Source organism: Sturnus vulgaris, chromosome 8, assembly GCF_052056855.1.
Source record: "Sturnus vulgaris isolate bStuVul1 chromosome 8, bStuVul1.hap1, whole genome shotgun sequence".
NCBI classification, from domain to species: Eukaryota; Metazoa; Chordata; class Aves; order Passeriformes; family Sturnidae; genus Sturnus; species Sturnus vulgaris.
The window spans coordinates 7,288,818-7,311,691 of record NC_142250.1 but is presented as its reverse complement, the minus strand read 5'-3'; the positions used below and the strand labels follow the sequence as shown (position 1 = coordinate 7,311,691).

At 56.3% G+C, this 22,874-nt stretch overlaps 1 protein-coding gene across 1 annotated transcript in view; it reads right to left on the bottom strand.

The window, feature by feature from the left end:
* LOC148222967 (TOG array regulator of axonemal microtubules protein 2-like) overlaps window positions 1-22,585 on the bottom strand; it is a 38,845-nt gene extending 16,260 nt beyond the window's left edge. Inside the window, exons 1-2 of the mRNA XM_088168640.1 lie at window positions 22,437-22,585; window positions 21,965-22,145 (exon numbers count right to left, since the gene is read on the bottom strand). Coding sequence (XP_088024766.1) covers window positions 21,965-22,145; window positions 22,437-22,585 — 330 coding nt within the window. The remainder of the gene's footprint in view (window positions 1-21,964; window positions 22,146-22,436) is intronic.
* Window positions 22,586-22,874: the final 289 nt, after the last annotated feature.

Sequence of the window (22,874 nt, the reverse complement as noted above, 5' to 3'; positions counted from 1 at the left end):
TCTTTGCTGGTGCTCTCAACACTGGCACACCCAGATGTTCTGCAGCTGTTGTCTCCTGGTGGAAAGGACTTGTAAAGCCATGTTTCCTAACAGGACTTCCACAACCTTTCAAAGCAACCTTTACTGGGGTATGAACAATCTCATTCAAATGTCAACATTTCTTTTCCCGTATGTGAAATCAGAATTTCCTTCTTCCGGGCATGCCCAAAACAAGGCACAAACTACATTGTGCCTTCTGTTTCACATGCTGACTCGTTTGTAAACAATGCTAGGAGAATACCTGTTTTGATCCAAGCTAATCTCTGGCCCTTATAGTGCTTTCGGTAGTTAGTTTTGCTTTGTTATTTACTTGATGTCCCATTGAATTGTTGAATCATAAACAGACTACCTGTCTGTATAGCAGCATAGCAGTGATGAATAAATGCAAGAGAAGGAGCAAGGTGATTGTTTGCTAGACTCTTCCTAGAAACTGAGAAATCTGTTACTTAATGCTGACCACAGCAGATGGAGGAAGTGCTGCCCGATGCCCCAAACAGAACACAAACTAACAGAGTGTCAGTTTATGCGGTGCTTTATTCAGGGCCCGGGGAACCTGCGGACTAGCGTCCAAAGTCAGGGTCCCACAGTTCCCTTTCTCGTCAAGTTTTTTATACCTTTTTACAAAGTAGTCCACGTGCAGAGGTACACATTCTTCAAGACAATACAGATGCATAAATCTTGTAGATATCATTCCTAAAAGTTATAAATTTTGCATGCTTGTCTATTCAAAACTATAGGCTACCCCCCTTTAATTCCCCCTTGCATGTTTTCCCATCACCAGAACCCTTTATTTATTATTATACTTTAGCCTTATCCTGGAAGTTTCTAGATGTTCTTATATGCTCCACTAAATTCTTTAATTATCTTTAATTATTGTTTCCACAGTCCCCAGCTCATTCCCAGGGCTGGTTCCCAGGGCCTGTCTGAGAACTGCAGTTTTCTAAGCCTTAGCATGACTACTACTATATCTACATTAGTCCTTTTTCTCATTATTTCGGTATCAGAAGCATCCTACATGATGTCAAAGCAATGAAGCTGTAATCACTTTTATGATTACAGTCAAGGCACTGCTTTTGCCACCATAAGTGGAGTGCAGGGAATCTTAAAAGACGACACTCTAACTGTTGTCCATGCTCACTGAGAAAATAATGCTTTTACAGCAGAGCAGGTCTCACCGCAGCTAAATCATGGCTTCAACTGTACACCGCCTTCAAAAAAGCCCACAAAAACACAAATGAAAGGATTTGGAACCCAAGGGAATCTCGGATTGTGACATCAGCTCACTCTGGATTCTTTCCAAATTCTCAATTCCATTTTCTTCCGAGCCAATTATCCCACCTAACTTGAGATGTAATTTATGGATTTCCAACACATCTAGTTACCTTAGAATTAGATTGCCACTAGCCAAAAAGACAGAAACAAGCAGTTAAGTGAAGACTGAAACCATGGGTGTTTAGAACAGCAAAACTTGGGCGAAACTATTCTTAAGAAAACCAAAACTTTTAGGACTTACCCATGTATTTTTGGAGGTGGAAAAAGTTTTACATCGAAAAGTCCCTAGGGAACTCTCTTCAGTGCCTGGAGAGCCGCTGTCGCTCGACTTTCAAGGACGTATTCGTCACAGCAGAGGCAGCAGAGCACAAGATGGCCGACGAGAAGGGGCAGTGTAGAACTCTCTGTCTGTCTGTGTCTCTACTCAGTGTAGAACGTCTCTGTCCTGGCACATTTTCGTGTGCGATACTTCCCTCCGGGTCTTCGGTCCTTGCGAAGCTCTATGTACTGTGAGCGCTGCTACTTGCAGCTGAGAAAGACCGTGGAGCTAGCGGCGATTTCGGAGAGCTCTTCGCTGCACTGCGCCGCTCGCAAGCGGCTTCGTTCTTCGCCTTCTGCCGTCCGGAGAGAGCTGAACTCCAGCGGTCCGTTTCAGCTCTGCCCAACAGCGTGTTCTCAGTTCTGCGGGCAAGCACGCCCTCTTGCCTTGGCTCCGAGTGCAAAGTCCCGAGCGAGCACTCGACTCAGTGCAATGCACCCAGAAAGACGCTCTCGCTCGTCTTTCAAGGAGCGATTCCTAACAGCAGAAGCAGCAGAGGCACAAACTGGATGTCGAGAAGGGACAATGTAGAACACGTCTCTGTCCTGGCACATTTTCGTGTGCGATACTTCCCTCCGGGTCTTCGGTCCTTGCGAAGCTCTATGTACTGCGAGCGTTGCTACTTGCAGCTGAGAAAGACCGTGGAGCTAGCGGCGAATTCGGAGAGCGCTAAGCACGAAGTCAAGAAGCGAGACGTGTCCCTGCAATGCGGTGCTAATAGCAGCTTCCTCGCGGCGGGGGCGAGCTCCGGCCACAAGACATTCTCGTCCTGGCAACGGATCTCTGTGAAGGGCGTAGGCGAAAAGCTTTCGTTTTCCATTCGAACTGCGAGAGAGGCAGACTGTTGCACGGAGCTCTGAGAACAAAGGTGCACGCCCTAGGCGGGCTTGGGCAGAAGCAGCGTTCTCTTGCTCTTGGCTGCCGGCGCACTTGTGGTTGTGTGGCGCCCTTGCAGCAGATTCTGGCCGCCGGCAAGTGAAAGCGGCTCCACGCTTGGGCGAGGGCGGTGAACGAAGCGGCACTAGTCCCGTGCTTGTGTGCACCACGTTACAGGCTACTAGGAGAGGAAGGTGGTTGACTCTCGCTTGCCTTCCCAAGTGCCCTTAGCAGTCGGAAGGAGCAAGCTGAAGCACTGCTGCTTGTGCTGCTCCTTGGTTCCCTTGCAGCCCGCTGTGCAAGCATTGGCGGTCGCTTCTAGGCGCCGAGTTGCACACAGCACCACGGTAAGTGCCTCGGAGAAGGGAAATCCAGAGTGCAGCGAGGAGCTGGACGTGGCTTACGTGCAGTAAGGAGAAGGTGAACCTAGGCACTGCCTCTTCAATCTGGCCGCCTCTGCTCTGGTAGCAACTTTTGCAAGTCGGCAAAGGGAGCCGCGAGTATGTAGAACGGAGGGCAGAGAGACGCCGTGTGTTATGCGCCCTTTTTCAGGGCTGCTGCCTGGAGGCCACTTTAAGAACCTTTTTTTCTTCCTCGCGTCCTTCTCGCTTCGCTCTAGCTGCATGGAGTACAGCACAGCGAAGGAGTGAGGACGGGCACTGCCCCAGCTTTTGCCCTGGCGTGCAACGGCTGTGTGCTGCTTTTCCAAGCAGCAAGAGCACTGAGAAGTGAAAGCGATTGTGAAGGAGGTCTTTGGCTGCTCGTGTGCTCTTGCCTGCACTGCGCCGCTCGCAAGCGGCTTCGTTCTTCGCCTTCTGCCTTCCGGAGAGAGCTGAACTCCAGCGGTCCGTTTCAGCTCTGCCCAACAGCGTGTTCTCAGTTCTGCGGGCAAGCACGCCCTCTTGCCTTGGCTCCGAGTGCAAAGTCCCGAGCGAGCACTCGACTCAGTGCAATGCACCCAGAAAGACGCTCTCGCTCGTCTTTCAAGGAGCGATTCCTAACAGCAGAAGCAGCAGAGGCACAAACTGGATGTCGAGAAGGGACAATGTAGAACACGTCTCTGTCCTGGCACATTTTCGTATGCGATACTTCCCTCCGGGTCTACGGGCCTTGCGAAGCTCTATGTACTGCGAGCGCTGCTACTTGCAGCTGAGAAGGACCGTGGAGCTAGCGGCGAATTCGGAGAGCTCTTCGCTGCACTGCGCCGCTCGCAAGCGGCTTCGTTCTTCGCCTTCTGCCGTCCGGAGAGAGCTGAACTCCAGCGATCCGTTTCAGCTCTGCCCAACAGCGTGTTCTCAGTTCTGCGGGCAAGCACGCCCTCTTGCCTTGGCTCCGAGTGCAAAGTCCCGAGCGAGCACTCGACTCAGTGCAATGCACCCAGAAAGACGCTCTCGCTCGTCTTTCAAGGAGCGATTCCTAACAGCAGAAGCAGCAGAGGCACAAACTGGATGTCGAGAAGGGACAATGTAGAACACGTCTCTGTCCTGGCACATTTTCGTGTGCGATACTTCCCTCCGGGTCTTCGGTCCTTGCGAAGCTCTATGTACTGCGAGCGCTGCTACTTGCAGCTGAGAAGGACCGTGGAGCTAGCGGCGAATTCGGAGAGCGCTAAGCACGAAGTCAAGAAGCGAGACGTGTCCCTGCAATGCGGTGCTAATAGCAGCTTCCTCGCGGCGGGGGCGAGCTCCGGCCACAAGACATTCTCGTCCTGGCAACGGATCTCTGTGAAGGGCGTAGGCGAAAAGCTTTCGTTTTCCATTCGAACTGCGAGAGAGGCAGACTGTTGCACGGAGCTCTGAGAACAAAGGTGCACGCCCTAGGCGGGCTTGGGCAGAAGCAGCGTTCTCTTGCTCTTGGCTGCCGGCGCACTTGTGGTTGTGTGGCGCCCTTGCTGCGGCTTGTGGCCGCCGGCAAGTGAAAGCGGCTCCACGCTTGGGCGAGGGCGGTGAACGAAGCGGCACTAGTCCCGTGCTTGTGTGCACCACGTTACAGGCTACTAGGAGAGGAAGGTGGTTGACTCTCGCTTGCCTTCCCAAGTGCCCTTAGCAGTCGGAAGGAGCAAGCTGAAGCACTGCTGCTTGTGCTGCTCCTTGGTTCCCTTGCAGCCCGCTGTGCAAGCATTGGCGGTCGCTTCTAGGCGCCGAGTTGCACACAGCACCACGGTAAGTGCCTCGGAGAAGGGAAATCCAGAGTGCAGCGAGGAGCTGGACGTGGCTTACGTGCAGTAAGGAGAAGGTGAACCTAGGCACTGCCTCTTCAATCTGGCCGCCTCTGCTCTGGTAGCAACTTTTGCAAGTCGGCAAAGGGAGCCGCGAGTATGTAGAACGGAGGGCAGTGAGACGCCGTGTGTTATGCGCCCTTTTTCAGGGCTGCTGCCTGGAGGCCACTTTAAGAACCTTTTTTTCTTCCTCGCGTCCTTCTCGCTTCGCTCTAGCTGCATGGAGTACAGCACAGCGAAGGAGTGAGGACGGGCACTGCCCCAGCTTTTGCCCTGGCGTGCAACGGCTGTGTGCTGCTTTTCCAAGCAGCAAGAGCACTGAGAAGTGAAAGCGATTGTGAAGGAGGTCTTTGGCTGCTCGTGTGCTCTTGCCTGCACTGCGCCGCTCGCAAGCGGCTTCGTTCTTCGCCTTCTGCCTTCCGGAGAGAGCTGAACTCCAGCGGTCCGTTTCAGCTCTGCCCAACAGCGTGTTCTCAGTTCTGCGGGCAAGCACGCCCTCTTGCCTTGGCTCCGAGTGCAAAGTCCCGAGCGAGCACTCGACTCAGTGCAATGCACCCAGAAAGACGCTCTCGCTCGTCTTTCAAGGAGCGATTCCTAACAGCAGAAGCAGCAGAGGCACAAACTGGATGTCGAGAAGGGACAATGTAGAACACGTCTCTGTCCTGGCACATTTTCGTATGCGATACTTCCCTCCGGGTCTACGGGCCTTGCGAAGCTCTATGTACTGCGAGCGCTGCTACTTGCAGCTGAGAAGGACCGTGGAGCTAGCGGCGAATTCGGAGAGCTCTTCGCTGCACTGCGCCGCTCGCAAGCGGCTTCGTTCTTCGCCTTCTGCCGTCCGGAGAGAGCTGAACTCCAGCGATCCGTTTCAGCTCTGCCCAACAGCGTGTTCTCAGTTCTGCGGGCAAGCACGCCCTCTTGCCTTGGCTCCGAGTGCAAAGTCCCGAGCGAGCACTCGACTCAGTGCAATGCACCCAGAAAGACGCTCTCGCTCGTCTTTCAAGGAGCGATTCCTAACAGCAGAAGCAGCAGAGGCACAAACTGGATGTCGAGAAGGGACAATGTAGAACACGTCTCTGTCCTGGCACATTTTCGTGTGCGATACTTCCCTCCGGGTCTTCGGTCCTTGCGAAGCTCTATGTACTGCGAGCGCTGCTACTTGCAGCTGAGAAGGACCGTGGAGCTAGCGGCGAATTCGGAGAGCGCTAAGCACGAAGTCAAGAAGCGAGACGTGTCCCTGCAATGCGGTGCTAATAGCAGCTTCCTCGCGGCGGGGGCGAGCTCCGGCCACAAGACATTCTCGTCCTGGCAACGGATCTCTGTGAAGGGCGTAGGCGAAAAGCTTTCGTTTTCCATTCGAACTGCGAGAGAGGCAGACTGTTGCACGGAGCTCTGAGAACAAAGGTGCACGCCCTAGGCGGGCTTGGGCAGAAGCAGCGTTCTCTTGCTCTTGGCTGCCGGCGCACTTGTGGTTGTGTGGCGCCCTTGCAGCAGATTCTGGCCGCCGGCAAGTGAAAGCGGCTCCACGCTTGGGCGAGGGCGGTGAACGAAGCGGCACTAGTCCCGTGCTTGTGTGCACCACGTTACAGGCTACTAGGAGAGGAAGGTGGTTGACTCTCGCTTGCCTTCCCAAGTGCCCTTAGCAGTCGGAAGGAGCAAGCTGAAGCACTGCTGCTTGTGCTGCTCCTTGGTTCCCTTGCAGCCCGCTGTGCAAGCATTGGCGGTCGCTTCTAGGCGCCGAGTTGCACACAGCACCACGGTAAGTGCCTCGGAGAAGGGAAATCCAGAGTGCAGCGAGGAGCTGGACGTGGCTTACGTGCAGTAAGGAGAAGGTGAACCTAGGCACTGCCTCTTCAATCTGGCCGCCTCTGCTCTGGTAGCAACTTTTGCAAGTCGGCAAAGGGAGCCGCGAGTATGTAGAACGGAGGGCAGCGAGACGCCGTGTGTTATGCGCCCTTTCAGGGCTGCTGCCAGGGGGCTACTTTAAGAACGCTTTTTTCTTCCTCGCGTCCTTCTCGCTTCGCTCTAGCTGCATGGAGTACAGCACAGCGAAGGAGTGAGGACGGGCACTGCCCCAGCTTTTGCCCTGGCGTGCAACGGCTGTGTGCTGCTTTTCCAAGCAGCAAGAGCACTGAGAAGTGAAAGCGATTGTGAAGGAGGTCTTTGGCTGCTCGTGTGCTCTTGCCTGCACTGCGCCGCTCGCAAGCGGCTTCGTTCTTCGCCTTCTGCCTTCCGGAGAGAGCTGAACTCCAGCGGTCCGTTTCAGCTCTGCCCAACAGCGTGTTCTCAGTTCTGCGGGCAAGCACGCCCTCTTGCCTTGGCTCCGAGTGCAAAGTCCCGAGCGAGCACTCGACTCAGTGCAATGCACCCAGAAAGACGCTCTCGCTCGTCTTTCAAGGAGCGATTCCTAACAGCAGAAGCAGCAGAGGCACAAACTGGATGTCGAGAAGGGACAATGTAGAACACGTCTCTGTCCTGGCACATTTTCGTGTGCGATACTTCCCTCCGGGTCTTCGGGCCTTGCGAAGCTCTATGTACTGCGAGCGCTGCTACTTGCAGCTGAGAAGGACCGTGGAGCTAGCGGCGAATTCGGAGAGCTCTTCGCTGCACTGCGCGGCTCGCAAGCGGCTTCGTTCTTCGCCTTCTGCCGTCCGGAGAGAGCTGAACTCCAGCGGTCCGTTTCAGCTCTGCCCAACAGCGTGTTCTCAGTTCTGCGGGCAAGCACGCCCTCTTGCCTTGGCTCCGAGTGCAAAGTCCCGAGCGAGCACTCGACTCAGTGCAATGCACCCAGAAAGACGCTCTCGCTCGTCTTTCAAGGAGCGATTCCTAACAGCAGAAGCAGCAGAGGCACAAACTGGATGTCGAGAAGGGACAATGTAGAACACGTCTCTGTCCTGGCACATTTTCGTGTGCGATACTTCCCTCCGGGTCTTCGGTCCTTGCAAAGCTCTATGTACTGCGAGCGTTGCTACTTGCAGCTGAGAAGGACCGTGGAGCTAGCGGCGAATTCGGAGAGCGCTAAGCACGAAGTCAAGAAGCGAGACGTGTCCCTGCAATGCGGTGCTAATAGCAGCTTCCTCGCGGCGGGGGCGAGCTCCGGCCACAAGACATTCTCGTCCTGGCAACGGATCTCTGTGAAGGGCGTAGGCGAAAAGCTTTCGTTTTCCATTCGAACTGCGAGAGAGGCAGACTGTTGCACGGAGCTCTGAGAACAAAGGTGCACGCCCTAGGCGGGCTTGGGCAGAAGCAGCGTTCTCTTGCTCTTGGCTGCCGGCGCACTTGTGGTTGTGTGGCGCCCTTGCAGCAGATTCTGGCCGCCGGCAAGTGAAAGCGGCTCCACGCTTGGGCGAGGGCGGTGAACGAAGCGGCACTAGTCCCGTGCTTGTGTGCACCACGTTACAGGCTACTAGGAGAGGAAGGTGGTTGACTCTCGCTTGCCTTCCCAAGTGCCCTTAGCAGTCGGAAGGAGCAAGCTGAAGCACTGCTGCTTGTGCTGCTCCTTGGTTCCCTTGCAGCCCGCTGTGCAAGCATTGGCGGTCGCTTCTAGGCGCCGAGTTGCACACAGCACCACGGTAAGTGCCTCGGAGAAGGGAAATCCAGAGTGCAGCGAGGAGCTGGACGTGGCTTACGTGCAGTAAGGAGAAGGTGAACCTAGGCACTGCCTCTTCAATCTGGCCGCCTCTGCTCTGGTAGCAACTTTTGCAAGTCGGCAAAGGGAGCCGCGAGTATGTAGAACGGAGGGCAGCGAGACGCCGTGTGTTATGCGCCCTTTCAGGGCTGCTGCCTGGGGGCTACTTTAAGAACGCTTTTTTCTTCCTCGCGTCCTTCTCGCTTCGCTCTAGCTGCATGGAGTACAGCACAGCGAAGGAGTGAGGACGGGCACTGCCCCAGCTTTTGCCCTGGCGTGCAACGGCTGTGTGCTGCTTTTCCAAGCAGCAAGAGCACTGAGAAGTGAAAGCGATTGTGAAGGAGCTCTTTGGCTGCTCGTGTGCTCTTGCCTGCACTGCGCCGCTCGCAAGCGGCTTCGTTCTTCGCCTTCTGCCTTCCGGAGAGAGCTGAACTCCAGCGGTCCGTTTCAGCTCTGCCCAACAGCGTGTTCTCAGTTCTGCGGGCAAGCACGCCCTCTTGCCTTGGCTCCGAGTGCAAAGTCCCGAGCGAGCACTCGACTCAGTGCAATGCACCCAGAAAGACGCTCTCGCTCGTCTTTCAAGGAGCGATTCCTAACAGCAGAAGCAGCAGAGGCACAAACTGGATGTCGAGAAGGGACAATGTAGAACACGTCTCTGTCCTGGCACATTTTCGTATGCGATACTTCCCTCCGGGTCTACGGGCCTTGCGAAGCTCTATGTACTGCGAGCGCTGCTACTTGCAGCTGAGAAGGACCGTGGAGCTAGCGGCGAATTCGGAGAGCTCTTCGCTGCACTGCGCCGCTCGCAAGCGGCTTCGTTCTTCGCCTTCTGCCGTCCGGAGAGAGCTGAACTCCAGCGATCCGTTTCAGCTCTGCCCAACAGCGTGTTCTCAGTTCTGCGGGCAAGCACGCCCTCTTGCCTTGGCTCCGAGTGCAAAGTCCCGAGCGAGCACTCGACTCAGTGCAATGCACCCAGAAAGACGCTCTCGCTCGTCTTTCAAGGAGCGATTCCTAACAGCAGAAGCAGCAGAGGCAGAAACTGGATGTCGAGAAGGGACAATGTAGAACACGTCTCTGTCCTGGCACATTTTCGTGTGCGATACTTCCCTCCGGGTCTTCGGTCCTTGCGAAGCTCTATGTACTGCGAGCGCTGCTACTTGCAGCTGAGAAGGACCGTGGAGCTAGCGGCGAATTCGGAGAGCGCTAAGCACGAAGTCAAGAAGCGAGACGTGTCCCTGCAATGCGGTGCTAATAGCAGCTTCCTCGCGGCGGGGGCGAGCTCCGGCCACAAGACATTCTCGTCCTGGCAACGGATCTCTGTGAAGGGCGTAGGCGAAAAGCTTTCGTTTTCCATTCGAACTGCGAGAGAGGCAGACTGTTGCACGGAGCTCTGAGAACAAAGGTGCACGCCCTAGGCGGGCTTGGGCAGAAGCAGCGTTCTCTTGCTCTTGGCTGCCGGTGCACTTGTGGTTGTGTGGCGCCCTTGCAGCAGATTCTGGCCGCCGGCAAGTGAAAGCGGCTCCACGCTTGGGCGAGGGCGGTGAACGAAGCGGCACTAGTCCCGTGCTTGTGTGCACCACGTTACAGGCTACTAGGAGAGGAAGGTGGTTGACTCTCGCTTGCCTTCCCAAGTGCCCTTAGCAGTCGGAAGGAGCAAGCTGAAGCACTGCTGCTTGTGCTGCTCCTTGGTTCCCTTGCAGCCCGCTGTGCAAGCATTGGCGGTCGCTTCTAGGCGCCGAGTTGCACACAGCACCACGGTAAGTGCCTCGGAGAAGGGAAATCCAGAGTGCAGCGAGGAGCTGGACGTGGCTTACGTGCAGTAAGGAGAAGGTGAACCTAGGCACTGCCTCTTCAATCTGGCCGCCTCTGCTCTGGTAGCAACTTTTGCAAGTCGGCAAAGGGAGCCGCGAGTATGTAGAACGGAGGGCAGCGAGACGCCGTGTGTTATGCGCCCTTTCAGGGCTGCTGCCAGGGGGCTACTTTAAGAACGCTTTTTTCTTCCTCGCGTCCTTCTCGCTTCGCTCTAGCTGCATGGAGTACAGCACAGCGAAGGAGTGAGGACGGGCACTGCCCCAGCTTTTGCCCTGGCGTGCAACGGCTGTGTGCTGCTTTTCCAAGCAGCAAGAGCACTGAGAAGTGAAAGCGATTGTGAAGGAGCTCTTTGGCTGCTCGTGTGCTCTTGCCTGCACTGCGCCGCTCGCAAGCGGCTTCGTTCTTCGCCTTCTGCCTTCCGGAGAGAGCTGAACTCCAGCGGTCCGTTTCAGCTCTGCCCAACAGCGTGTTCTCAGTTCTGCGGGCAAGCACGCCCTCTTGCCTTGGCTCCGAGTGCAAAGTCCCGAGCGAGCACTCGACTCAGTGCAATGCACCCAGAAAGACGCTCTCGCTCGCCTTTCAAGGAGCGATTCCTAACAGCAGAAGCAGCAGAGGCACAAACTGGATGTCGAGAAGGGACAATGTAGAACACGTCTCTGTCCTGGCACATTTTCGTGTGCGATACTTCCCTCCGGGTCTTCGGTCCTTGCGAAGCTCTATGTACTGCGAGCGCTGCTACTTGCAGCTGAGAAGGACCGTGGAGCTAGCGGCGAATTCGGAGAGCTCTTCGCTGCACTGCGCCGCTCGCAAGCGGCTTCGTTCTTCGCCTTCTGCCGTCCGGAGAGAGCTGAACTCCAGCGGTCAGTTGCAGCTCTGCCCAGCAGCGTGTTCTCAGTTCTGCGGGCAAGCACGCCCTCTTGCCTTGGCTCCGAGTGCAAAGTCCCGAGCGAGCACTCGACTCAGTGCAATGCACCCAGAAAGACGCTCTCGCTCGTCTTTCAAGGAGCGATTCCTAACAGCAAAAGCATCATAGGCACAAACTGGATGTCGAGAAGGGACAATGTAGAACACGTCTCTGTCCTGGCACATTTTCGTGTGCGATACTTCCCTCCGGGTCTTCGGTCCTTGCGAAGCTCTATGTACTGCGAGCGCTGCTACTTGCAGCTGAGAAGGACCGTGGAGCTAGCGGCGAATTCGGAGAGCTCTTCGCTGCACTGCGCCGCTCGCAAGCGGCTTCGTTCTTCGCCTTCTGCCGTCCGGAGAGAGCTGAACTCCAGCGGTCCGTTTCAGCTCTGCCCAACAGCGTGTTCTCAGTTCTGCGGGCAAGCACGCCCTCTTGCCTTGGCTCCGAGTGCAAAGTCCCGAGCGAGCACTCGACTCAGTGCAATGCACCCAGAAAGACGCTCTCGCTCGTCTTTCAAGGAGCGATTCCTAACAGCAGAAGCAGCAGAGGCACAAACTGGATGTCGAGAAGGGACAATGTAGAACACGTCTCTGTCCTGGCACATTTTCGTGTGCGATACTTCCCTCTGGGTCTTCGGTCCTTGCGAAGCTCTATGTACTGCGAGCGTTGCTACTTGCAGCTGAGAAGGACCGTGGAGCTAGTGGCGAATTCGGAGAGCTCTTCGCTGCACTGCGCCGCTCGCAAGCGGCTTCGTTCTTCGCCTTCTGCCGTCCGGAGAGAGCTGAACTCCAGCGGTCCGTTTCAGCTCTGCCCAACAGCGTGTTCTCAGTTCTGCGGGCAAGCACGCCCTCTTGCCTTGGCCCCGAGTGCAAAGTCCCGAGCGAGCACTCGACTCAGTGCAATGCACCCAGAAAGACGCTCTCGCTCGTCTTTCAAGGAGCGATTCCTAACAGCAGAAGCAGCAGAGGCACAAACTGGATGTCGAGAAGGGACAATGTAGAACACGTCTCTGTCCTGGCACATTTTCGTGTGCGATACTTCCCTCCGGGTCTTCGGTCCTTGCGAAGCTCTATGTACTGCGAGCGCTGCTACTTGCAGCTGAGAAGGACCGTGGAGCTAGCGGCGAATTCGGAGAGCGCTAAGCACGAAGTCAAGAAGCGAGACGTGTCCCTGCAATGCGGTGCTAATAGCAGCTTCCTCGCGGCGGGGGCGAGCTCCGGCCACAAGACATTCTCGTCCTGGCAACGGATCTCTGTGAAGGGCGTAGGCGAAAAGCTTTCGTTTTCCATTCGAACTGCGGGAGAGGCAGACTGTTGCACGGAGCTCTGAGAACAAAGGTGCACGCCCTAGGCGGGCTTGGGCAGAAGCAGCGTTCTCTTGCTCTTGGCTGCCGGCGCACTTGTGGTTGTGTGGCGCCCTTGCTGCGGCTTGTGGCCGCCGGCAAGTGAAAGCGGCTCCACGCTTGGGCGAGGGCGGTGAACGAAGCGGCACTAGTCCCGTGCTTGTGTGCACCACGTTACAGGCTACTAGGAGAGGAAGGTGGTTGACTCTCGCTTGCCTTCCCAAGTGCCCTTAGCAGTCGGAAGGAGCAAGCTGAAGCACTGCTGCTTGTGCTGCTCCTTGGTTCCCTTGCAGCCCGCTGTGCAAGCATTGGCGGTCGCTTCTAGGCGCCGAGTTGCACACAGCACCACGGTAAGTGCCGCGGAGAAGGGAAATCCAGAGTGCAGCGAGGAGCTGGACGTGGCTTACGTGCAGTAAGGAGAAGGTGAACCTAGGCACTGCCTCTTCAATCTGGCCGCCTCTGCTCTGGTAGCAACTTTTGCAAGTCGGCAAAGGGAGCCGCGAGTATGTAGAACGGAGGGCAGCGAGACGCCGTGTGTTATGCGCCCTTTCAGGGCTGCTGCCAGGGGGCTAGTTTAAGTACGCTTTTTTCTTCCTCGCGTCCTTCTCCCTTCGCTCTAGCTGCATGGAGTACAGCACAGCGAAGGAGTGAGGACGGGCACTGCCCCAGCTTTTGCCCTGGCGTGCAACGGCTGTGTGCTGCTTTTCCAAGCAGCAAGAGCACTGAGAAGTGAAAGCGATTGTGAAGGAGGTCTTTGGCTGCTCGTGTGCTCTTGCCTGCACTGCGCCGCTCGCAAGCGGCTTCGTTCTTCGCCTTCTGCCGTCCGGAGAGAGCTGAACTCCAGCGGTCCGTTTCAGCTCTGCCCAACAGCGTGTTCTCAGTTCTGCGGGCAAGCACGCCCTCTTGCCTTGGCTCCGAGTGCAAAGTCCCGAGCGAGCACTCGACTCAGTGCAATGCACCCAGAAAGACGCTCTCGCTCGTCTTTCAAGGAGCGATTCCTAACAGCAGAAGCAGCAGAGGCACAAACTGGATGTCGAGAAGGGACAATGTAGAACACGTCTCTGTCCTGGCACATTTTCGTGTGCGATACTTCCCTCTGGGTCTTCGGTCCTTGCGAAGCTCTATGTACTGCGAGCGTTGCTACTTGCAGCTGAGAAGGACCGTGGAGCTAGTGGCGAATTCGGAGAGCTCTTCGCTGCACTGCGCCGCTCGCAAGCGGCTTCGTTCTTCGCCTTCTGCCGTCCGGAGAGAGCTGAACTCCAGCGGTCCGTTTCAGCTCTGCCCAACAGCGTGTTCTCAGTTCTGCGGGCAAGCACGCCCTCTTGCCTTGGCCCCGAGTGCAAAGTCCCGAGCGAGCACTCGACTCAGTGCAATGCACCCAGAAAGACGCTCTCGCTCGTCTTTCAAGGAGCGATTCCTAACAGCAGAAGCAGCAGAGGCACAAACTGGATGTCGAGAAGGGACAATGTAGAACACGTCTCTGTCCTGGCACATTTTCGTGTGCGATACTTCCCTCCGGGTCTTCGGGCCTTGCGAAGCTCTATGTACTGCGAGCGCTGCTACTTGCAGCTGAGAAGGACCGTGGAGCTAGCGGCGAATTCGGAGAGCGCTAAGCACGAAGTCAAGAAGCGAGACGTGTCCCTGCAATGCGGTGCTAATAGCAGCTTCCTCGCGGCGGGGGCGAGCTCCGGCCACAAGACATTCTCGTCCTGGCAACGGATCTCTGTGAAGGGCGTAGGCGAAAAGCTTTCGTTTTCCATTCGAACTGCGAGAGAGGCAGACTGTTGCACGGAGCTCTGAGAACAAAGGTGCACGCCCTAGGCGGGCTTGGGCAGAAGCAGCGTTCTCTTGCTCTTGGCTGCCGGCGCACTTGTGGTTGTGTGGCGCCCTTGCAGCAGATTCTGGCCGCCGGCAAGTGAAAGCGGCTCCACGCTTGGGCGAGGGCGGTGAACGAAGCGGCACTAGTCCCGTGCTTGTGTGCACCACGTTACAGGCTACTAGGAGAGGAAGGTGGTTGACTCTCGCTTGCCTTCCCAAGTGCCCTTAGCAGTCGGAAGGAGCAAGCTGAAGCACTGCTGCTTGTGCTGCTCCTTGGTTCCCTTGCAGCCCGCTGTGCAAGCATTGGCGGTCGCTTCTAGGCGCCGAGTTGCACACAGCACCACGGTAAGTGCCGCGGAGAAGGGAAATCCAGAGTGCAGCGAGGAGCTGGACGTGGCTTACGTGCAGTAAGGAGAAGGTGAACCTAGGCACTGCCTCTTCAATCTGGCCGCCTCTGCTCTGGTAGCAACTTTTGCAAGTCGGCAAAGGGAGCCGCGAGTATGTAGAACGGAGGGCAGCGAGACGCCGTGTGTTATGCGCCCTTTCAGGGCTGCTGCCAGGGGGCTAGTTTAAGTACGCTTTTTTCTTCCTCGCGTCCTTCTCCCTTCGCTCTAGCTGCATGGAGTACAGCACAGCGAAGGAGTGAGGACGGGCACTGCCCCAGCTTTTGCCCTGGCGTGCAACGGCTGTGTGCTGCTTTTCCAAGCAGCAAGAGCACTGAGAAGTGAAAGCGATTGTGAAGGAGGTCTTTGGCTGCTCGTGTGCTCTTGCCTGCACTGCGCCGCTCGCAAGCGGCTTCGTTCTTCGCCTTCTGCCGTCCGGAGAGAGCTGAACTCCAGCGGTCCGTTTCAGCTCTGCCCAACAGCGTGTTCTCAGTTCTGCGGGCAAGCACGCCCTCTTGCCTTGGCTCCGAGTGCAAAGTCCCGAGCGAGCACTCGACTCAGTGCAATGCACCCAGAAAGACGCTCTCGCTCGTCTTTCAAGGAGCGATTCCTAACAGCAGAAGCAGCAGAGGCACAAACTGGATGTTGAGAAGGGACAATGTAGAACACGTCTCTGTCCTGGCACATTTTCGTGTGCGATACTTCCCTCAGGGTCTTCGGTCCTTGCGAAGCTCTATGTACTGCGAGCGTTGCTACTTGCAGCTGAGAAGGACCGTGGAGCTAGTGGCGAATTCGGAGAGCTCTTCGCTGCACTGCGCCGCTCGCAAGCGGCTTCGTTCTTCGCCTTCTGCCGTCCGGAGAGAGCTGAACTCCAGCGGTCCGTTTCAGCTCTGCCCAACAGCGTGTTCTCAGTTCTGCGGGCAAGCACGCCCTCTTGCCTTGGCTCCGAGTGCAAAGTCCCGAGCGAGCACTCGACTCAGTGCAATGCACCCAGAAAGACGCTCTCGCTCGTCTTTCAAGGAGCGATTCCTAACAGCAGAAGCAGCAGAGGCACAAACTGGATGTCGAGAAGGGACAATGTAGAACACGTCTCTGTCCTGGCACATTTGCGTGTGCGATACTTCCCTCCGGGTCTTCGGTCCTTGCGAAGCTCTATGTACTGCGAGCGCTGCTACTTGCAGCTGAGAAGGACCGTGGAGCTAGCGGCGAATTCGGAGAGCTCTTCGCTGCACTGCGCCGCTCGCAAGCGGCTTCGTTCTTCGCCTTCTGCCGTCCGGAGAGAGCTAACTCCAGCGGTCCGTTTCAGCTCTGCCCAACAGCGTGTTCTCAGTTCTGCGGGCAAGCACGCCCTCTTGCCTTGGCTCCGAGTGCAAAGTCCCGAGTGAGCACTCGACTCAGTGCAATGCACCCAGAAAGCCGCTCTCGCTCGTCTTTCAAGGAGCGATTCCTAACAGCAGAAGCAGCAGAGGCACAAACTGGATGTCGAGAAGGGACAATGTAGAACACGTCTCTGTCCTGGCACATTTTCGTGTGCGATACTTCCCTCCGGGTCTTCGGTCCTTGCGAAGCTCTATGTACTGCGAGCGTTGCTACTTGCAGCTGAGAAGGACCGTGGAGCTAGCGGCGAATTCGGAGAGCTCTTCGCTGCACTGCGCCGCTCGCAAGCGGCTTCGTTCTTCGCCTTCTGCCGTCCGGAGAGAGCTGAACTCCAGCGGTCCGTTTCAGCTCTGCCCAACAGCGTGTTCTCAGTTCTGCGGGCAAGCACGCCCTCTTGCCTTGGCTCCGAGTGCAAAGTCCCGAGCGAGCACTCGACTCAGTGCAATGCACCCAGAAAGACGCTCTCGCTCGTCTTTCAAGGAGCGATTCCTAACAGCAGAAGCAGCAGAGGCACAAACTGGATGTCGAGAAGGGACAATGTAGAACACGTCTCTGTCCTGGCACATTTTCGTGTGCGATACTTCCCTCCGGCTCTTCGGGCCTTGCGAAGCTCTATGTACTGCGAGCGCTGCTACTTGCAGCTGAGAAGGACCGTGGAGCTAGCGGCGAATTCGGAGAGCTCTTCGCTGCACTGCGCCGCTCGCAAGCGGCTTCGTTCTTCGCCTTCTGCCGTCCGGAGAGAGCTGAACTCCAGCGGTCCGTTTCAGCTCTGCCCAACAGCGTGTTCTCAGTTCTGCGGGCAAGCACGCCCTCTTGCCTTGGCTCTGAGTGCAAAGTCCCGAGTGAGCACTCGACTCAGTGCAATGCACCCAGAAAGACGCTCTCGCTCGTCTTTCAAGGAGCGATTCCTAACAGCAGAAGCAGCAGAGGCACAAACTGCATGACGAGAAGGGACAATGTAGAACACGTCTCTGTCCTGGCACATTTTCGTGTGCGATACTTCCCTCCGGGTCTTCGGTCTTTGCGAAGCTCTATGTACTGCGAGCGTTGCTACTTGCAGCTGAGAAGGACCGTGGAGCTAGCGGCGAATTCGGAGAGCTCTTCGCTGCACTGCGCCGCTCGCAAGCGGCTTCGTTCTTCGCCTTCTGCCGTCCGGAGAGAGCTGAACTCCAGCGGTCCGTTTCAGCTCTGCCCAACAGCGTGTTCTCAGTTCTGCGGGCAAGCACGCCCTCTTGCCTTGGCTCCGAGTGCAAAGTCCCGAGCGAGCACTCGACTCAGTGCAATGCACCCAGAAAGACGCTCTCGCTCGTCTTTCAAGGAGCGATTCCTACCAGCAGAAGCAGCAGAGGCACAAACTGGATGTCGAGAAGGGACAATGTAGAACACGTCTCTGTCCTGGCACATTTTCGTGTGCGATACTTCCCTCCGGGTCTTCGGTCCTTGCGAAGCTCTATGTACTGCGAGCGCTGCTACTTGCAGCTGAGAAGGACCGTGGAGCTAGCGGCGAATTCGGAGAGCGCTAAGCACGAAGTCAAGAAGCGAGACGTGTCCCTGCAATGCGGTGCTAATAGCAGCTTCCTCGCGGCGGGGGCGAGCTCCGGCCACAAGACATTCTCGTCCTGGCAACGGATCTCTGTGAAGGGCGTAGGCGAAAAGCTTTCGTTTTCCATTCGAACTGCGAGAGAGGCAGACTGTTGCACGGAGCTCTGAGAACAAAGGTGCACGCCCTAGGCGGGCTTGGGCAGAAGCAGCGTTCTCTTGCTCTTGGCTGCCGGCGCACTTGTGGTTGTGTGGCGCCCTTGCTGCGGCTTGTGGCCGCCGGCAAGTGAAAGCGGCTCCACGCTTGGGCGAGGGCGGTGAACGAAGCGGCACTAGTCCCGTGCTTGTGTGCACCACGTTACAGGCTACTAGGAGAGGAAGGTGGTTGACTCTCGCTTGCCTTCCCAAGTGCCCTTAGCAGTCGGAAGGAGCAAGCTGAAGCACTGCTGCTTGTGCTGCTCCTTGGTTCCCTTGCAGCCCGCTGTGCAAGCATTGGCGGTCGCTTCTAGGCGCCGAGTTGCACACAGCACCACGGTAAGTGCCTCGGAGAAGGGAAATCCAGAGTGCAGCGAGGAGCTGGACGTGGCTTACGTGCAGTAAGGAGAAGGTGAACCTAGGCACTGCCTCTTCAATCTGGCCGCCTCTGCTCTGGTAGCAACTTTTGCAAGTCGGCAAAGGGAGCCGCGAGTATGTAGAACGGAGGGCAGCGAGACGCCGTGTGTTATGCGCCCTTTCAGGGCTGCTGCCAGGGGGCTACTTTAAGAACGCTTTTTTCTTCCTCGCGTCCTTCTCGCTTCGCTCTAGCTGCATGGAGTACAGCACAGCGAAGGAGTGAGGACGGGCACTGCCCCAGCTTTGGTCCTGGCGTGCAACGGCTGTGTGCTGCTTTTCCAAGCAGCAAGAGCACTGAGAAGTGAAAGCGATTGTGAAGGAGGTCTTTGGCTGCTCGTGTGCTCTTGCCTGCACTGCGCCGCTCGCAAGCGGCTTCGTTCTTCGCCTTGTGCCTTCCGGAGAGAGCTGAACTCCAGCGGTCCGTTTCAGCTCTGCCCAACAGCGTGTTCTCAGTTCTGCGGGCAAGCACGCCCTCTTGCCTTGGCTCCGAGTGCAAAGTCCCGAGCGAGCACTCGACTCAGTGCAATGCACCCAGAAAGACGCTCTCGCTCGTCTTTCAAGGAGCGATTCCTAACAGCAGAAGCAGCAGAGGCACAAACTGGATGTCGAGAAGGGACAATGTAGAACACGTCTCTGTCCTGGCACATTTGCGTGTGCGATACTTCCCTCCGGGTCTTCGGTCCTTGCGAAGCTCTATGTACTGCGAGCGCTGCTACTTGCAGCTGAGAAGGACCGTGGAGCTAGCGGCGAATTCGGAGAGCTCTTCGCTGCACTGCGCCGCTCGCAAGCGGCTTCGTTCTTCGCCTTCTGCCGTCCGGAGAGAGCTGAACTCCAGCGGTCCGTTTCAGCTCTGCCCAACAGCGTGTTCTCAGTTCTGCGGGCAAGCACGCCCTCTTGCCTTGGCTCCGAGTGCAAAGTCCCGAGCGAGCACTCGACTCAGTGCAATGCACCCAGAAAGACGCTCTCGCTCGCCTTTCAAGGAGCGATTCCTAACAGCAGAAGCAGCAGAGGCACAAACTGCATGACGAGAAGGGACAATGTAGAACACGTCTCTGTCCTGGCACATTTTCGTGTGCGATACTTCCCTCCGGGTCTTCGGTCTTTGCGAAGCTCTATGTACTGCGAGCGCTGCTACTTGCAGCTGAGAAGGACCGTGGAGCTAGCGGCGAATTCGGAGAGCGCTAAGCACGAAGTCAAGAAGCGAGACGTGTCCCTGCAATGCGGTGCTAATAGCAGCTTCCTCGCGGCTGGGGCGAGCTCCGGCCAGAAGACATTCTCGTCCTGGCAACGGATCTCTGTGAAGGGCGTAGTCAAAAAGCTTTCGTTTTCCATTCGAACTGCGAGAGAGGCAGACTGTTGCACGGAGCTCTGAGAACAAAGGTGCACGCCCTAGGCGGGCTTGGGCAGAAGCAGCGTTCTCTTGCTCTTGGCTGCCGGCGCACTTGTGGTTGTGTGGCGCCCTTGCAGCAGATTCTGGCCGCCGGCAAGTGAAAGCGGCTCCACGCTTGGGCGAGGGCGGTGAACGAAGCGGCACTAGTCCCGTGCTTGTGTGCACCACATTACAGGCTACTAGGAGAGGAAGGTGGTTGACTCTCGCTTGCCTTCCCAAGTGCCCTTAGCAGTCGGAAGGAGCAAGCTGAAGCACTGCTGCTTGTGCTGCTCCTTGGTTCCCTTGCAGCCCGCTGTGCAAGCATTGGCGGTCGCTTCTATGCGCCGAGTTGCACGCAGCACCACGGTAAGTGCCTCGGAGAAGGGAAATCCAGAGTGCAGCGAGGAGCTGGACGAGGCTTACGTTGAATTGAACTTCTCAGTGCTCTTGCTGCTTGGAAAAGCAGCACACAGCCATTGCACGCCAGGGGAAGAGCTGGGGCAGTGCCCTTCCTCACATTTTCGCTGTCTTGTACTCCATGCAGCTTGAGCGAAGCGAGAAGGACGCGAGGAAGAAGAAGGCGTTCTTAAAGTAGCCCCCTGGCAGCAGCCTTGAAAGTGCGCATAACACACGGCGTCTCGCTTCCCTCCATTCTACATACTCGCAGCTGCCTTTGCCGACTTGCAAAAGATCCTACCAGATCAGAGGCGGCCAGATTGAAGAGGCAGTGCCTAACTTCGCCTTCTATTTCTTGGACGTAAGGGACGTCCAGCTCCTCGCTGCACTCTGGATTTCCCTTCTCCGTGGCACTTACCGTGGTGCTGTGTGCAACTCTGTGCCTAGAAGCGACCGCCAATGCTTTCACAGCGCGCTGCAAGGGAACCAAGGAGCAGCACAAGCAGCAGTGCTTCAACTTGCTCCTTCCGACTGCTAAGGGCACTTGGGAAGGCAAGCGAGAGTCAACCACCTTCCTCTCCTAGTAGCCTGTAACGTGGTGCACACAAGCACGGGACTAGTGCCGCTTCGTTCACCGCCCTCGCCCAAGCGTGGAGCTGCTTTCACTTGCCGGCGGCCAGAAGCCGCTGCAAGGGCGCCACACAACCAGAAGTGCGCCGGCAGCCAAGGGCTCGAGAACGCTGCTTCTGCCCAAGCCCACCTAGGGCGTGCACCTTTGTTCTCAGAGCTCCGTGCAACAGTCTGCCGCTCTCGCAGTTCGAATGGAAAACGAAAGCTTTTCGCCTACGCCCTTCACAGAGATCCGTTGCCAGGACGAGAATGTCTTGTGGCCGGAGCTTGCCCCCGCCACGAGGAAGCTGCTATTAGCACCGCATTGCATTTTAGGGGCACTTCTCGCTTCTTGTCTACGTGCTCAGCGCTCTCCGAATTCGCTGCTAGCTCCACGGTCCTTCTCAGCTGCAAGTAGCAGCGCTCACAGTACCTAGGGCTTCACAAGGACCAAAGACCAAGGTTCCTCAGATGCCCATGTCAACTGGCCTTGAACACCTTCAAGGATGGAGCAACAACAGATTCTCTGGGCAAAACCTTCCAGCATTGCATCCTCTTCAGTATAAAATAATACTCTCTGATATCTAATCAAATCTACCATCTTCTGCTTTAAAACTAAACTACAGTGATGCTTCCCCTAAGAAACAAGGACAACCCAGTATTGCTTTTGTTTTCCTGTTTTAGAGGCTGGCTGGGGAAGCTCCCAAAAGAAAGTGCAGATAACCTTGTGTGATGCCCTCGGCCTAAGTGCTGCCCCCAAGGTTCCTGCTTCCACCCTCGGGGCAGAGAACACAGCACTACAGCCAGAGCCCCTCAGCCGGGATTCACTCGGGAATGCTGCTTGCTCCTGGGGCTGCAACAGAAGCACTGGCTCGGGGCTTCAGCACAGCTCTACAGCGCCAGCTCCTTGGCAGGGAGTAGTGGGACAAGGATCTATGGGGTTTTCATTAGGAGTTGTATTTGGTTTCTTCCAGGTTGCACCTTGGTTGAAAAGCATTCTCCTGGACTCACCTTCACTGGAAGCCCAAGTCTCTCCAAGTCTCTCTCCAAGAGGCCTTTTTAATAAATAAATAAAGGAGAGTTGTGGAAGCCGAAAGCCCCACAGATAAAGAACCTGCTTCTCTCCCATGGAAGGAATACCCTTTTGAACTCCCGCGTCATAATGGTTATAATATTTCCCCTAGCATGCCTGTTTCATTTAAAATATTTGTAGCCTATTGTTCGTTCCCCCTTCCCCCCTGCCCCTGTGCCCTCAGATGATTAGTTTGTTGTTCTACCCCGACCCCAGGCTCTCCTGTATGAACCCCTCTCCCTCTGCCCTTTCGAGCCATTTTATCCCTGGACCCCTCGAGAAGGAATAAACTCCGCCTTGGATCACCACACGTGGCTCCTGTCCCTCTCTCCACCGTCGGCAGAAGCGGGGCTCACACAAGAGAGCTGAAATCACTTACCTCCCAAGAGCGGGAACTTGCCTGTAAGCACCACGACGTCTTTCTCCAGGAGTTTCTCTGGAAGGTCACGGCACCAGCTCGCACCCCGCTCTCACCGGCACTTTTCCTCCTGCTGCCGCTCCGCTCTGCTTCCACTCCGCTTCCGGGACAGTTCACAATGAAGCAGATTGCCCTGCTGAACCTTCAAGGGACAGTAGTGTACACCATGCCTGTTTTATGTTCAAGCAAAGCTTGTCTTGCCTTATTAGTATGGAATAAATAGAAGAGTAATGAAATGGACAATTTAACTGATCACTTTGGAGGAGATCCTCATGCTTTTGCATGTCAGCTGTGTACCTCATGCTCCCAATGCTTGTTACTCATCACCAAACTTATCAGGAGAATAATCTCTCATGTTCCATCTGAATAAAATTGCTCCAGATCATGGAGATTTCTGCTGGCAGGAACAGGACAAAAACCTTCCAAGACTCACTTGCCGTTGTCCTGGATTTCTGCAGCCCTGTGTGGAAAGCTGCTGTAGGCAGAGTGTTTGGAGTTGGTTGGATGGCCTTCATGAAAGATGTGTGGAACAGCATGCAGGGCTCTCCTGGCAGAAAACTGTTTGTCCAAGAGCAGGGACATGGTGCTGGCAGAAGTGGAGCGGCCCCGCTCCCAGCGCAAGAGTCTGTGAGCTGAGCCGTGCCAGGGAGAAAAGACACCGAGGGGCTCCAGCCCAGCTGCTTCACCTGCCGGGACCGTTCCATGGAGCTGTGCCATTAGGAGAAAGTCAGCGCCGGACGAGCCACCAAGCTTTCATCTGCTGCTCGAACTGCTCCGTGACAGCTCCTGTTTTTCCTGAGAGAGAACCCTGCACATCTTGTGCGCACGTCATGGGAGGATTTTCCTCTGGCATTTTGGGTCTTTGTTCCAG